Here is a 15,994-nt window from a genome sequence, read left to right as displayed (position 1 = left end):
TTTTATAGGAATACGCAAAGCAGCAAAGGTTTCAGCTTGGATATTTGTCCTTGAGGTGGAGTTTAATGAGCACTATGGTCTCTTGATTTTGTCTTGTAATCAGTATTAATATCCCACACCGCCTGCCAGGTCTTTCCGGCAGTGACATCATGTTCCAGTGCCATCTACTCCACACTTGTGTTTCCTTCTCTCCTCTGTCATTCTGACCTTGTTTAGCATAAAAGCCCTTTTGTCAGTCTCAGACCATTCATTATGGTCTTGCACAGCGCTTCTCATCTTGTCCGAGTGAAGGAGCTGCGATGTGTTGTTCTCATGTTTGGAATGACCGAGTGAGTGTGAGTCTAGATGGTTTTCCTGCTCACGTAGTGTTTGGATTTGTGTGAGACTGAGTTGGGCTAGCATTATTTAAGAATGATGATAAGTATATGGTTGACCTATTTTCCAGATGCACCTAATTATACAGACCAGAAACTGGGAACTGGTGGATGTCACTGTCGGTTTACATTTTTGTTTTTACTTTTTAAAAAGCACATTTTTTGGACATTTTTCTGAGTCACTCTTAGGCACACCCCCAAAAGGATGGAACATACAGTTTTAGGTAGAAACAGCATGTTTTCAAAGCATAGCACCAGGAAGAAACTGCATCGCATCTATTTTTTTTCTTTTCTGATCTCTGCAGCAGTAATTACGTTGCACCACGTGTTTTGAGCTCCACTGTAGGAAGGCTCAGATATCGCTTTGAGGTGTCCCCAGAGCTCTTTAACACTGTCTGCTCCATGTTTCCACACCCTCGTCCCTGGCATGCTGCTGTATTTAATGCCGAGCTCCATCACCACCTCTCTCCCCGCGGTGCTGGAAAACACATCAGCAGCAGAGGGTGCATTCATCACGGCACGTAGCCGCACATGATGGAATGCTCAGCTGCCGGGCATTGCCACTCGCACCATTCTAAACTGTTAATAAGAGCCTGTGTGGAGCTCAGGAAACAGTATGCAGATATCATCCCATTGTCCCCAGGAGCTTCATCAGTCATGGATGGATATGATTTTCCAGAGCATTTACAGCTCCGGAGCTGTCATGTTTGTCTGCTTGAAGTCAGTCTGTTGCCAGTGGTTTTATGGTTGTAAAGTAATTTTTCTGCCAAAAAGTAGTTTCATACTGCATTCAAGGAGTCATGTAGGATTGCAATGAACATAACCATTTCCCACCCATACAAGTCTTGCTCCCTCAGTCTCGTTTAATCTGCCGCTTTAAATCTGTCAAAATGGAAATTGTTCTCTAATGGAACTTCTTGACTACACTGTCAAGTCCACTGAATTCATTAACCTACACTAGCTGCTCCCACTGGAAACAGAGTTAATATTAAAAGTGCTGACTGACCCCCCCAACATACTAAATCAGGATAGTATAGCCTTGTTTCTTATATGCAGGCCTTCCTATTCTGACATTTTTGACAGTGAATATGGTTTTATTCCACCCCCGAGATCCCTACATTAACATTGTGCTTGACTGTCATGCTCTGCTTATGCATGTATGCTCCTCCACTAACATTTCAACTGCACACCCCATTTTGTGGATCTGAGTGGGGATGTAGTCGACCTTGACAGGGATAAATGAACATTGCCTGTAATAACTTTAAAGAACAAAACATTCAGTCCCGATTTATGTCCTCGCCATTTCACAAAAGAACTTCTTGAACGTTTAAATATTTATGAGATAGCAGTTCACTTTTAGTTGCGCCCTCACATATTCCACATAAAGCTCATGCTGAACATTTTTCTGAGTCAGTCTGTGATTTGCTGTGGCAGTGGCATGGATAGCTCACAAATCATACAGTGAAATAGGAAAATATATATTTTTTAATAATTTCATTTAAAGGACAATGACCTTTCAAGTATTAAAAAAATTAAAGTATGGATAATGGAACATGCCAACTCGGTGCATTATTGATATAGTCTGAAAATAACTATGTAATCTTCATTTGTTTAGTCAAGATGACCAAAGTGGGGGAAAAAAAACACCTCCTTCATCCAGTTCATTCTGAATGTACTAAAACACAAAATCATGAATCAACTTGTGTGGCCTAAAATGGTGACAGCAAAAAAAAAAAAAAGAAAAAGGACAGCAATATTTTTGGTAATGAGAAACGATATGCAGAGGGATCTGTTTACACACGTGGAAACTGGCTTGCAAAACCATGACTTAAACACGTCTAAATGTTTCCAGCTGCCTGCTCCCTGCTCAGCCTGAGCTCCTAAACTGTAACATGCAGCACTGCCATACCTTAGGTGAACCTTAGCAATCTATCACAGGTTTACAAAGCATAAAATATTCCATAAAGCTGTAACATCACAACATTTTATAGTAAATTGAAAATGTTTAAGGGAACAAGTGCCCTCAGCTGAGCTCTTTATCGGTCTATGATAAAGAATACCATGTAGACATTCCATCTTGTGAGAGCAGATAGCGCTAATAATAGCAATAAATCCTTATTCAAAAGGACACAGATTTATCATCTGCCACAAAGGCCTGGAACCAATAGAATCACATCCTCTGGGTTTTGAAATGATGCATTTTACTAGGGAATCACAAGGGACCTGTTGCATTTAGTTCAAGCACTTGCTGTGTTCAAATTTCTTGAAATCATACTGCCTGCTTTGCATGATGATGGTTAGACGTGACTACAACATATATATAATGAAGTCTCACTGAAAATATTAAATCGCCTGCATTAGACTCTTTTCATTTGGCCCTACTTTTCGGAGTTGGAGTGAATCTTTGTTTATTTCTTTGATCGTTTTAGGAGCTGGCCAGCTGTGGATGGAACAAGAAAGAGAAACACAGCCTCGCACCCAACGTGGTGGCCTTCACACGGCGGTTCAACCAGGTGGAGCCATCTGAAGTCTCTCTCTCTCTCTCTCTCTCTGGAAGCAGTGTGCTGCTTAATCTCTGTGCCATCTGTCACAAGCTCACTGCACTCTTAACCTACTGCTTGGAAGACTTTCATGAAAACTTTAAACTTGTAAAACCTTTGAGTGCTAGTAACCTAAGACATCCTAGCTTGGTTTCAAAAGTGTTCCAAAAAACTTTCCCTTGGCTTTCTTCACTAGTCTGTGGACTTAGTAGACTAATGGATAACTATCATAGAGAGGAATTGTGTATAATTTGCATTCGTATCATTACAGATATTAGTCCTAGTTAGCTGTGGATCACTATTGCCAGTAAATGTATAAGACACACTTAAGGGGATCAAGCTATCTCTTGATCTGGTCATTTAGATATTTTCTGTTAGCAGTGTAGGTAATTATCTCTCCTGATGTGGTACTTTTTCACTGTTCTTTTTGACATTGGACTCTAGCAAAGTTCCCATTGTAATTTCCAATCTGGCTGGATGTTTCCTTGTCAAAGCCAGTTCATTTCTGCTTGGGAGTAGTTTTATGACTGGAGTTGGATGTGAGTTTAATTCATTTTTTAGCAATCTAGTTATTCTCAAATTTCTTATTTAGGAAAAGATGGAAACAGCATGTGATGGAAACTTCGCATTTCTTTTTCTTAAAAGCTTTAAATTTAAACCTTAATTAGTAGCATTATGCATTAGACTTGCTAAACACACTCTTTGTAAGTATAGTTTTTGTCATTTGCCCTCAGTGGGTCTATTAATTCATTTGTTCTACAGTTGATGTAGCTTGCTTTATTCCTAATGAGAATGTTACAGGGAAGGAAAAATCTATTTTGTCTTAGGTCCATAATTTTCACAAAGTCAGTTTTTGTCAAATTTCTCTAAAGCATGATTTCATATGCTAATTTTAAATGATATTAAATTATTTATACAATTGTTAAATCAGTATTAAATTACATTTATGGTTCTGATTATTTACTAATTACTATGATCCTATTTTGTATTTTATTGTTACTTTGGCCACTCAGCTGTTTACTGAAGGCTTTCAGAGTCTGTTATGAAGGCCTGACCTACATAGCCTGAGCTAGTGATGATGTAATTGCTGAGGTAACCTTGTTGATTTTTTAGCTGCTCCAGAACATCTTAAACTTGTTTCCCATCAGCTTTTTGGCTTTTGATCACTGCAAGGTAAATAGATTCCTTTAACAGATAAATAGCATAGTTGCTACAAACCAATGGATTTTGGGAACTATTTTAACTACTTTACTTAGTTTATTAATTTGACAAATATAGTGTTCACAAGGACATACAGTGTTAGTGATGCTTATTCCTCCTTATCCCCCTAAAAATGTGCTTGGATTCACCGGGTGAGGTTGTGGATATTTGTTACAATATTACATCCCACTTTGGAGCTGACTTCCACTGACACACTTTTACAGTTCCTTCTTTTATCTAGACTGCTTTCTGACTGGAACGCATCCTTAGAAATGTCAAAGGAAGAGTGTTATAAGACAAAATCAGCAGTGACTATTTATGGCACTGATTCCTCGTTCCCAAAACTGAAATGTCATGGAACATTAGTATGAGAAACCATTTGACATTTAAAATCACACTTGGCATTTCTGTCTCTCTGATCACATGATTTAGGGTGACTCATGATTACATGATTAATAAAGTTTAATTACACTAATACATTTGGGCTTTCTGGAAAAGAGCCATGTCTAAGATGATGCCACTTCATTAATGCTTCTTAATTGCTTAATTTGGCCAAATTAAGTATATTTGCTTGAGGGGCCATGAAAAGTGAACTTAACAGTCGCAACTGGGTTTCCTTGCTTTTTTATGACATTTTTGGTAGTCTCACTTGGAAGAACACTTTCAAATTATTTACAAGCTCATTAATAGCACTATGGCTTGTGGTTAAATTGTAGATGTATTCACCATCAGTCAAGCAGATGCTGATATCAATACCACCTTTCAGTGTAGTGGGTCTCTAGTGTTTATTTTTGGCCTGCTGACATTTCCTACATTAGTGTTTCTTATTTTTGCAGACCTGTGTATGAAGGATTGCATTCAGGGTCAGGAATGCCATATATTTTATTCTTTGGGTTGTAAACTGGATTTACAGTGTTTTCCCTTTGGGGAACTGCAGCAGTACTTATTCAAGAATATGTTTGATGTCATTCTGGCACACCCTCTGCCATAAAAAGCCTACCGCTGTCGTTTTAGGGAAGATCGAGTTCTAGCATCACACAGTCAAAAGGTGAAAGGGCCGATGTAAACAAACACTGGGCTATGACAACAGCTCATCCTCACCATTGAACAGCTTGGAGTAGATCACTGGACTGTTCTGCTGTGTGACTTTTACGTCTACAAGTGCTCAACTTAGGTTTAACTCTTAGGATTGCACTCTGATGGATATTAGGTCTACTGTGTCTTATCAAGAGCATTTTTGATACATGCTTCTTGTTAGTCGTTAATTTACTCACAAACTATGGTTAACTTTCATAGATGAAGCCTGTTTCTTCAATCTAGCGATGTGGAATTTCTTAGGCCTATCCGTACCCATGTGTACCAAGGCAGAAGAAACATCCTTTCTTTTGTTTTAAAGTTAATTTAAACAAAGCATTATTTGAACTTCCTTTGTGTCCTGTCTTTCTCATTTGCTGAGCTTAATTTGGTTGGCTTGCAAGCTGCTCGAGTGCACATGATCCCAAGTTTAAACACCAGAGATTGGGCTGAGTACATTGAATGACTTTTGTTAACAGAAGTTGTTCTTTTTTGTCTCACTGTGGTTTAATACATCAGAAATTTACTTCCAGAAACTAAACTATTTAGTTCTAAATCAATCATTTGTCTTAGATGTTTGATGTGGAATGCACATACAAATTTCTTCATCAGCTTTGCTGTTACACTATGCTAGAGTAGATAACAGACATTTAGATATGAAAATATAAAAAGTATTTTTTAAAGTATTTTTATTTTATTTACCTTGTATGCAATGGTCTGTGCAATGATAGTGCAATCAATATTTTGTCAGTGCTTTTGCTGCTGCAAAAGTCATTAGATTAAAAATGCCTGGGTTGATTATCCATAAAGTAGGTGTATCCCATATGTGAAGACTTCTTCACTGCTATAAAGGCAACTGTAATTTCAACAAGCGAAAGAGCTGAGATATAGAACAATAATTTTGGAACCAAGAGAGAAGATGAAGTTACAATGTGAAATCACATCTGGTTCTGAAGGCTTCACAGCAGTGGTAGCTGGGTCTTACAAATCTTAGTGGACACAGTTACATACATACTGTAAAGATGTATGTAAGTCATCTTCATCTGTTTGAGCTAGAGTTCTGAAGGTGGGGTTTGTCCTCTTTTAAAGTATAGAATCAAGAGAATCAATATTATTCAGGCCATGAAAACTAGCAAAACTGCCTATTTGAATAAATTTGCAGTGTGGTTTATGTAATGCCTGAAACACACTTCCAAACAGCATCACAATGTAGCAGTTATTATAGAGATGTGGCTATATTCAGGTCAGTTATGGAGATGTGGCTAATTTGTGCTCTCCCCGTGTTCAGGTCAGTTTCTGGGTGGTGAGAGAGATACTGACAGCGCAAACCTTGAAGATTCGAGCAGAAATTTTGAGTCATTTCATCAAAACTGCAAAGGTGAGAAACTCATTTTTTGTTGCCTCTTAAGTTTAATGGTGCCTGTTTTGCCACACTGAAATGGAGCTGGTAACTGGTTGAAGTTAAGCCATATCCATTTGGCCTTCATGACATCTGTCTCATGGTACATTTGCTATAGGCCTAACCCATGTCCCAGGCTTAAAATCTAATGCGTTTGATTTGGTTGTGCTTGCCCTTTCTGGTCCTGTGTTGGAACAACTGTGTGAAAACCTCCTGCCTAGAACTTTCTCATAATGCTTCTGAGGTTCGGTTCATTTCAAAGATACTACCACATAGCCAACCTTTCTGAGAACCAGCTCACATATTTCACAGTTTTTTAATGGACAGCAGAATACATCAAAAAGTATATTTCCCAGGAGAAAGCTTTTGCTTTGTTTGTTTTTGCTCATATAACCTGGTTATCATCTCAACTGTGCTTACTTGTGTATTCAACATTCTGCCTTCTGGTACAAAAGATTTCCCCTTATGTCACAAACAACTGAATCAGGAACTAAGGAAAGCCAGTGAGGCTTAGTCTTAGTAATTCCATTAGAATCAAGAACCCTTCAAATTCCCTGATGTCCACTTGACTTGCCGATGATCTGTTCTTGGTCCACATGACCATTGAGTACATCAGCATTACCTCCAATTTTTTCCTTCTTTTGTGTTTCTTTATTTTTCTGCTGAGCTTCTTACTTTGTTCGTTTGTCCTGTTTCCCTACTCCAGCTATGCTGTGAATTTGGGGAAAACATGATTTAATAAAAAATTTCACAGCATAAAAAAATAACACAGAACTCCCTGTCAACTTGTTACTCTGGATGTTAAATGCAACATCACCTCCCTGGACATTAATGTAACATCTGTGGAATCAGTTGAGTAGTGTGTTTGGTTTCCAGCTCATTTTCAAAATTTTCTGTATTCATTTTCTTGTTGCTTTGATGCCCTTTCAATTCAGTCATTTAAAGGTTTCTTTATAATTAAGCACACACATGAACACACACATGCGCACACACAAACACACACACACACACGCACACACACCCACAAAAAAAACAAAACATGCCCTTTCATAGTGGGTCGGCGGACACCTGTGAAATCCATCATCCTTCTTGCTGCCCTGATATGAATTACAGGGATAGCCACAGAGTTGCCCCTCGTAGACAGTCTCAACTCGCAGGCCCCTGTACAATCACGTGTGGTCCTTCGCTTAACTCCGCCCCTTTTACAACCTCAGATGCTGTTTGGTGGGCCCACACGGGGCCATCCTTCAGCCACACTAATGGGCAAACCAGCAAGAGCAGGGCTTTGACTCCTCCTTGGACCTTTCCAAGGTCAGAGAGAGGTCAACCCAAGGTCAGAGAGAGGTCAACCCATTGACAAGATAAGCGGAGCAGGAGCATGACATCATCTGCCTGAAAATGAAAGGAAAACAAGTAAATTAAAATGGAAAGAAGGGAGAGATGGATAATACTCTGCTGTTAGTGAAGACAGATGAGGCTGGAGTGAAACATCCCTTCTCTCTATTTTTGGTCTACAGCTCTTCATTTATTTAACCACTTTCTCAGCCCAGTCCTCAGGGCTCACCAGATGGTCCACAGCTTTGCTCCCTTTACACCTGTGCTGGATATGTAGCGTTCTTAATGGCTTGGTTTGGATGCGTAAGGAGCGCTGATAGAGCAAAAATGTGGATTGCTAGCTGCGTGTTGAGGACCTGACTGAAAAACTCTATTAAACTTTATTTGTAAGATGGACAATTTGGGGGGTAGGAAAAGGAATCTGAAAAAAAAAACTAATCTGATATGTCTGTATGTGGTGTGCACCTATTCTTGCCTTACAAGTAATTCGTTTTGTAATGTAAAACCCTTTCAAATTATACTGAGTGATTGTGCACGCTCATTGTAAAATGTTTATGCATTGTTTGCTATAGAAATAAGATCATTACATCATTTAAACCAATTCTGAATGTCTCTAAATAGATGGCTAAACATGACGTGCTTGTTTGTCTTGTGGATACCCATGCAGAAGCTATTGGAGCTGAACAACCTGCACTCCCTGGTGTCAGTGGTTTCGGCCTTGCAGAGCGCACCCATCTTCAGACTCAGCAAGACCTGGGCGGTAAGAGCAGGGCGCCTTTTCCATATATGACCAGTTAAGAGGCCAAGTGTTGCAGCTTGACTCAGTCTTACAGGAAGTGAGGCACAGGACATTCGTGTATATCTTGCAGCTGTTTATTTGAACATTGCAATGAAAACGTTTATAATGATACATGAAGGTGATGTCACTCTCCCTAAACTCTAGAATACTTTTGCATTCTTCTCTATTTTTCTGACTGCTCAAACATCTAATGTCTCACTATTCATTTGGATACGGTATGAAATATGTCAGACCTCTGATTTGCCGTATTCTTGAGAACTTTCTTTCTCAAAGGCTAAAATTTTGGATTTCTGCAACACCCCCCCCCCCCGCCCCCCAAAAAAACTGTCTAGAACATGCTCAAGTGCCATAGATATTTAGAAATTGGGAGCTTGTTTTTGCAACATACCTCAAAAAGAAGAGGTGTCAAAACAATCAAAGCTAAGAAAAAGAAGAAGTCTCTCCACATGGGCCATGGAGCAGGGGCTCTCCACATGGGTCCTGGAGCCGGGTCTCTCCATGTGGGTCCTGGAGCAGGGGCTAGCCACGTTGGTCCTGGAGCCGGGGCTCTCCATTTGGGTCCTGGAGCAGGGGCTCTCCACATTGGTCCTGGAGCAGGAGCTCTGCACATTGGTCATGGAACAGGGCCTCTCCATGTGGGTCCTGGAGCATGGGCATATTTTTTGTGTTCCTTACATCTCTATTGCACCTGAGCTGACAAGTAACCTGCGGAAAGTCAGTGCGTTACAGAAGGAAGACTATAAAAATGTGTAGTGTGCAGGGCCCATGTGACTGAGGTGGAACATTATATCATCTGGTCAATGAAGTAATGTTGGCCCATGAAGTTTGGAAACCAAAGACACCAAAATACATTAATAACAAAGAATTGATAACTCAGTGAGGTAGGACAATGCAACGATAATGCTAAAAACCTGTTTTGATGGGATTTTCTGTATTCACTTGATGCTGTTGATGTAATCATTTATATTTAACATAAAATGGATAGGCTTTCCTTTTTATGCCCTTCAGAAGCATTTAATTTTTTTACTTCTTTGAACTGAAAGTTAGCTTTATCCAACTGGAAGGATTGGGAAATTTAAATCAAATGGCACTAGACCCAAATGCATCATCCAGTACGGAAGAGCCATTTTCACTGCTTAATAGATGTCGACGGTGGCATGTAGAGTTGCAACAGGATGCACAGTAACGTTGAGATGCCAGGACTGTCCTGTGTCGAAGGGCTTTATATAGCCAACACTACTGTACCACATAACCATAACCATATGCTGCTGTGTCTGGCTACTTGTGGCATTCTTTTAAAATGAGTAAAAAAGCTTTTAAGTGCTCTTGGTTTATTACAATGGGGAATTGGCCTTGTGAAGTGACTCATTTTGCTGAGTCCAACCTATGCAGTTTAAGTTTTATTTTTCACTGGCTATAACCCATAGATTGTAGTTCTTTTTCTCATAAATTCATGATGCAAAGCTGGATAGGTGTACTGTAAATGTCAGTGTTTTCTGTAAACATATGGTTTTTGGTTGGCAGTGACATCGGTCAGGTTCAGATGATACTAAGTCATAGATTTTTATAAATGCAAATCCTTCCATTAGGGAGGTTTTGAATTAGGCAGTCTGTTGTCTGGTTTACTTACCTACAAGAGAGTTGTTGGTAAAGAGGGATTAAATGTATGAGACACATAAAGGTCCTGGATCGGACCATCTGGAGAAGCTGTTAAACCAGCAGAAACAAAAGGGAAGGGAAATTGAGAGAACCAGCCATGTGGTCAGGCTGGGAAAGGAGGGAGCATACAGACATACTGTCAGTGATGGATGCTTTCTGGCTCCTACACAAATTGGTTTAACTTTTCCTTGGTCCTCCTCTCCTTTTCTTCCTTTGTTACTTGCTACCATTTCCACCCCCCCACACCCCCACTCCAACCTTTTCTTCTCTTTTATTCACCCCCTCGTCCTTTCCCTCATCACCTCTTTTTAATCCCTGGTCTCTTTTTAACATCTAATCCTTTCCTTCACAGTCAGAAGAGTTGTAATTGGCCTTAGCCAAGCACATCACCCCTAAAATTCCCATCTACCACCATGAATTGTAGTCAAAGACTTGGACGGCTTCCACTGGAGACTGGTTCTCAGTGGGCCCTGCTGCTTAACCTCTGCCACAGCTGATGAATGTCAGGGCTTAAAAGGCACTGGAGAAGATGAAATGGTGCAGAGCATGGTACTGGTACACAGTACATGGACTAGATGCTATAAATTCTGGGATTACAAGAATTCTAATTCATTTTTTATAGAGGTGTGTGTTTGTGTGTTTGTGTGTTTGTGTGTTGTGTGTGTGTGTGTGTGTGTGTGTGTGTGTGTGTATGTGTGTGTGTGTGGTGGACTGTTTGATAAGCTTGGCAGAAAACTGATAAAAAGCCTCAACTAATTTCCTTCATTCTGCATTATAAATCTCTAGTCAAGCACATGAAATGGCCAGAGTTGTAAAACACATATATGCACACATGATACACACATACCCAGGACACTATTTCTCTGAGGTGTGTATTAATGCATTGTTATTAATGTGTAATAGCTACTAAATTGTTAATCATTCATAATGGGATTTTAAATATTCTTCTCTTTGAAAAACTGAAGCTGTTAATAATTAACCACAAAAATACCATGGTGTAACACCCTATACTATAAGTAATATTTCATGGAATTGTCATAATATTATTATTTTCACATCTAGCGAGCACGCATTGATTGATAGCTCCTTGCTCATAACTTTCTCTCCACAGTTCTTCCCACTGTCTCTTTGCTCACTTTAAATAAACAGAACTCTCCCCTACATCCTCTGACATGAATATTAGCTTGCATTATTTTTTCCATCTGCCATGAAGTTGAAAAACCAGTGGTTGTTAAGAAAGAATTCAGGACAGGGTACATTCAAACCCCTCAGGTGAGTGTTAGGCAGTAGTGTAGCTGTTGAGCAAAATATGGGCATGCTGACATGGTTAATGACTGACTACCAGGACACTGTCCAGTCTGCTCAGGGCTTTAATTGAAAAAAATTGAAAAAAAAAAAAAGTAAAATGGTGAGTGCGTCTGAAGATCAGGCAGAGAAGATCACGCCAGCTGCTGGTGAGCTAATTGTGTCTGATTGTTTCCTTTTGCCCGGCTCTGTGAGTTTATCCTTGCCACTGTCGCCCTTGGCTTGCTCACTGGGGGCTTGGACTTAGACATTTGTAAAGCTGCTTTGTGAAAACATCTGTTGTAAAAAGTGCTGTATAAATACATTTTGATTTGATTTGATTATCTAAGAGAGAAACCTCATAAAATCTCTTTAAAATATATGAAAATTTATCATCCGTGTCTTAGCATTTATCCTGTTGAAAAGGCTATCAGGAGACTCTAAAGAATATAAAAGGGCTGAAACAGTGTAAAGTGGAATGCCTCATCAAACCCATTCGAGCAATGAGTCAAACTGTAGCAAGCACAAACTGCTTGCAGGAGCAGCAACATCCCCAGTAGGACTCTGTGCTCTCCCAGAAGAGGAGGAGAGCATAAGATGAAATGACAATTCCAAGTCCACTGACAGCTAAAAGTATGTAATTAACTCTTAAACCATTATTATGGACATTTACTGGCTTGGTGATGAAGCTAACTTGGGAGCATTGCCTCACTTAGCAGCCTTTTGCAAAGCCAGTGGAAAGTTTTCAGTCACTGTGTAATTCAGTAATGCAGGCTTTTGTGTAGAACTAAATGATACATCTATATCCATGAAAAAGATATCTCACATGGGTGGAAATGGCATGATTTGATGTTTATATGTTTTATGCTTATATGCTTTGTTTATATGTGTAAATAACATTTATCTAGGCAGACATGGCCATTCTTGATGCGAAACAATTGCATATATCAAAGGATTATGTTTTTGTATTGTTTTTTGACAGAAATGCAATTTTTGTTTTTGGTTTAACATTTCACTTTGAAAATATAATATTGGATCTAATGTGTCTTTTTTGTTTTTCTTTGAAATAGCTGATCAGTCGAAAGGACAAAGCCACTTTTGAGAAGCTGGACTTCCTAACGTCAAAAGAGGAAAATTACACCCGCATGAGAGAGTACATCAGGTCCCTCAAAATGACCCCATGCATCCCATACCTAGGTGAGTCTTCCAAATATAGACTTTTGGAGACTAACTGAGAGGTTAGAAATATTTTGCCAATAGCATCAATCACCTAGAAAGTGGTGTTAAGATGTTAAGACAGTAACATTGAGCAGCATTACATTAGGTCTTCTACATACCTAGAGCCTTATTGGGGGAGAAAGTGCTTACTCATTTGAGTCTAGTATTTTTGTATGGAAGCTAGATGCAAGTTATTATGATAAATGCTCTTCATATTAATTCCTCCATTATCATTAATCTGATGGTAACCTGTATTCGCTTCAAATCAGTTGAACTCCTGGAAACAGGCTCTTCACTGCCTCTGAACTCTAGATGAATATGTACCTTATTATTGTTTTATTGTTTTGGTTTTTTTTGTTTTGTTTTCTAAAGTAGTATGTGTTATTGCCTGGCTTTTTCTATCAGACTGAATGATAGAGTTTTTTCTCACTGGTTTATCCACCTCATTAACTTATGAACAGTAACAGCTATGGTTCTCTGCTTCACAAAACCCCACACAATCCTTTGTTGTACACAATCAATTATGTGCTACATGGTATACAACTGATTACTTAACTGAATGGATTGTTGCTTCATTGATGCTACAGTGTGATTAGTATAAACATATAAACCAATTACAAAAAAATGTTCACAACACTAGTCAAAGGCACGGTTTAGCCCTTTAAAGTAATTTGAATGAATAATGGATTGCATTAGTTTGATTCCTGCTAAGAAGCTGAAAAAATCAAGCTCTGTCTGGCCTCTTTTGTTTTCTCAACTGATTCCAGTAGAGAGCAGTAATGAGTAAGAGGTGGGTTTTCCTACTTGGCTGTATCAACATAACATGCATCAACATTACATGATTCACAATATTCACAACAGTGTGCAGTGGTAACTGAGTTGGACCTTATGGGGCCAGTTTCCCTGGTCCCATAAGACTATTACTAGATTATTCCTAAGGCTAGACTAGAAAGAATTTTCAGTGGTGCTGATTTAACAATCAGCGTTGCAGTTTGTTCCAAGACTAGGTTTAATTCACACCTGGAAAACAGACTCTTGTATCTCTTTACATAAACATGGGTTGATTTCAGGAGAATCATTTATTTTTTGCTTTTTTAGTTGTTTGGGTTATTTGCCATCTAGCTGTAGGGGCTTAGGTGTTCCAGAGTCCAAATGAAAGCAGGGTACGTGTGAAATGTCACACCATTGTATTTTCACTGCTGTAGTGTAGGTTACAGTCATTCATCCTAAAGGCTTATATAAGACCTTTTAAAAAAATTTGAAAGTTTATATGGTTTCTTTGGAGAGAGTGCTATTCTTTGTTTAGAGAACCCAGTATGCTGTCAAACATTGTGAAGTGTCAGAGAAAGAACACTTTCTGGGTCGAGCCTTACAACTGTGCAAGTCTACAAATGGCAGTATGGCAACTGCAGAATGTGTTATGACTGAAAAGCCAGACTGAATACCAGGGACATAAACTCAGGTACTCCAGGACTGATTCTGATGGAAACCAGCATGCTTTTTTAGTGATGAAGTTTGATGAAGAACAATACCTGCTGTTGGTACATAGAATTCCCTTGTAGACTGACACGTGTGAGCTCAGTTGATTGATCAGTTGTTAGTTTGTGCACATACAGTCATGGCCAAACGTTTTGAGACTGACACAAATTTTGATTTTCACAAAGTTTACTGCCTCAGGTTTTTTTTAGATCTTTTTGTCAGATGTTTATATGGTCTAGTGAAGTACAATTACAAGCATTTCATAAGTTTCTTAAACTTTTTATTGACAAATACATTCAGTTTAAGCAAAGAATTAATATTTACAGTGTTGACCCTTCTTTTTTAAGACTTCTGCAAATCACCTTGGCATACTGGATATCAGCTTCTGGGCAAAATCTTGTCTGATGGCAACCCATTCTTGCCTAGTCTGTGCTTGGAGTTGATCACAGTTTCTGTGTTTGTCCACCCTCTTTTTGTGGATTGAGCACAGGTTCTCAATGGGATTAAGATCTGGGTAGTTTCCTGGCTGTGGACCCAAAATTTCCGCACACATGAATGGTCTCAGGATGCCGCACTGTTGGCGTGACACAGGACTTATGATAGTGTTCACCTTTTCTTCTCCGAACAATCATTTGTCCAGATGTCCCAAACAGTCTGAAGGGGGTTTCATCAGAGAAAATAACTTTACCCCAGTCCTCTGCAGTCCAATCCCTATACTTCCTGCAGAATGTCAGTCAGTCCTTGAAGTGTTTCTTGGAGAGAAGTGGCTTCTTTGCTGCCCTTCTCGACACCAAGCCAGCCTCCAAAAGCCTTCGCCTCACTGTGCATGTAGATGCACTCACACCTGCCTTCTGCTTTTCCTGAGCAAGTTCTGCACTGGTGGGCACCCGATCCCGTAGCTGCATCCTGTTTAGGAGATGGTCCTGGTGCTTGCTTGACTTTCTTGGGCACCCTGAATCTTTCTTCACTGCAATTGAACTTTTCTCCTTGAAGTTCTTGATGATTCGATAAATGGTTGATTTAGGTGCTAAGCAGCAACGTCCTTGTCTGTGAGACCCTTTTGATGCAATGCAATGATGACTGCATGTGTTTCCTTGGAGGTAGAAAGAAAACTTCAATCACCACCACCCTTTTAATGCAACCAGTCATCAACTTCTAATCTGAATGACAGAGTGATATCTGCTGCCTTGTGCTCTTTAACACTTTCTCCTGAGCTAAAAAGAAGATCACTGAAATTATGTTAGAAGGCCATTTTGTGGCAGGGCTGAAATGCAGTGGCTGGAATGCAGTAATTTTTGTGATTAAGTTCATTTTCATGGCAAGGAATGACTTTGTGACTTTGCAATGACTTGCAATTCATCTGATCACTCTTTACAATCTAGAATTAATGCAAATTGCCACCATAAAAACCGAAGCAGCAAATGTTGTGAAAACCAAAATTTGTGCGAGTCTCAAAACTTTTGGCCAAGACTGTACATGGTATGCATGTGGACATGCTTTTGAACAATGATTTGTGGAACATTCAAAACACTAAACACCTCCTTATTAATATGCAGATGTTAAATAATTCATACACATATTAACTCACCTCTTCTATTACACACACAATGAGCACCACACATCCACCCATAAC

The 15,994-nt window shown here is 39.4% G+C and overlaps 1 protein-coding gene across 7 annotated transcripts in view; it reads left to right on the top strand.

Annotated features, from left to right (window-relative positions):
- Positions 1–15,994, top strand: part of ralgps1 (Ral GEF with PH domain and SH3 binding motif 1) — an 87,624-nt gene that overhangs the window by 11,014 nt on the left and 60,616 nt on the right. For all 7 annotated transcript variants that reach the window (XM_081703784.1, XM_081703786.1, XM_027009820.3 and 4 more), the window contains 4 exons: positions 2,804–2,887; positions 6,477–6,566; positions 8,590–8,682; positions 12,735–12,861. In XM_081703784.1, the coding sequence (XP_081559910.1) occupies positions 2,804–2,887; positions 6,477–6,566; positions 8,590–8,682; positions 12,735–12,861 (394 nt within the window). The remainder of the gene's footprint in view (positions 1–2,803; positions 2,888–6,476; positions 6,567–8,589; positions 8,683–12,734; positions 12,862–15,994) is intronic.

Source organism: Electrophorus electricus, chromosome 20 (genome assembly GCF_041902795.1).
Source record: "Electrophorus electricus isolate QZ-2024a chromosome 20, ASM4190279v1, whole genome shotgun sequence".
Taxonomy (NCBI): Eukaryota; Metazoa; Chordata; class Actinopteri; order Gymnotiformes; family Gymnotidae; genus Electrophorus; species Electrophorus electricus.
Note: the sequence above shows the minus strand (reverse complement) of the source record. Positions and strands in the feature narration are given on the sequence as shown.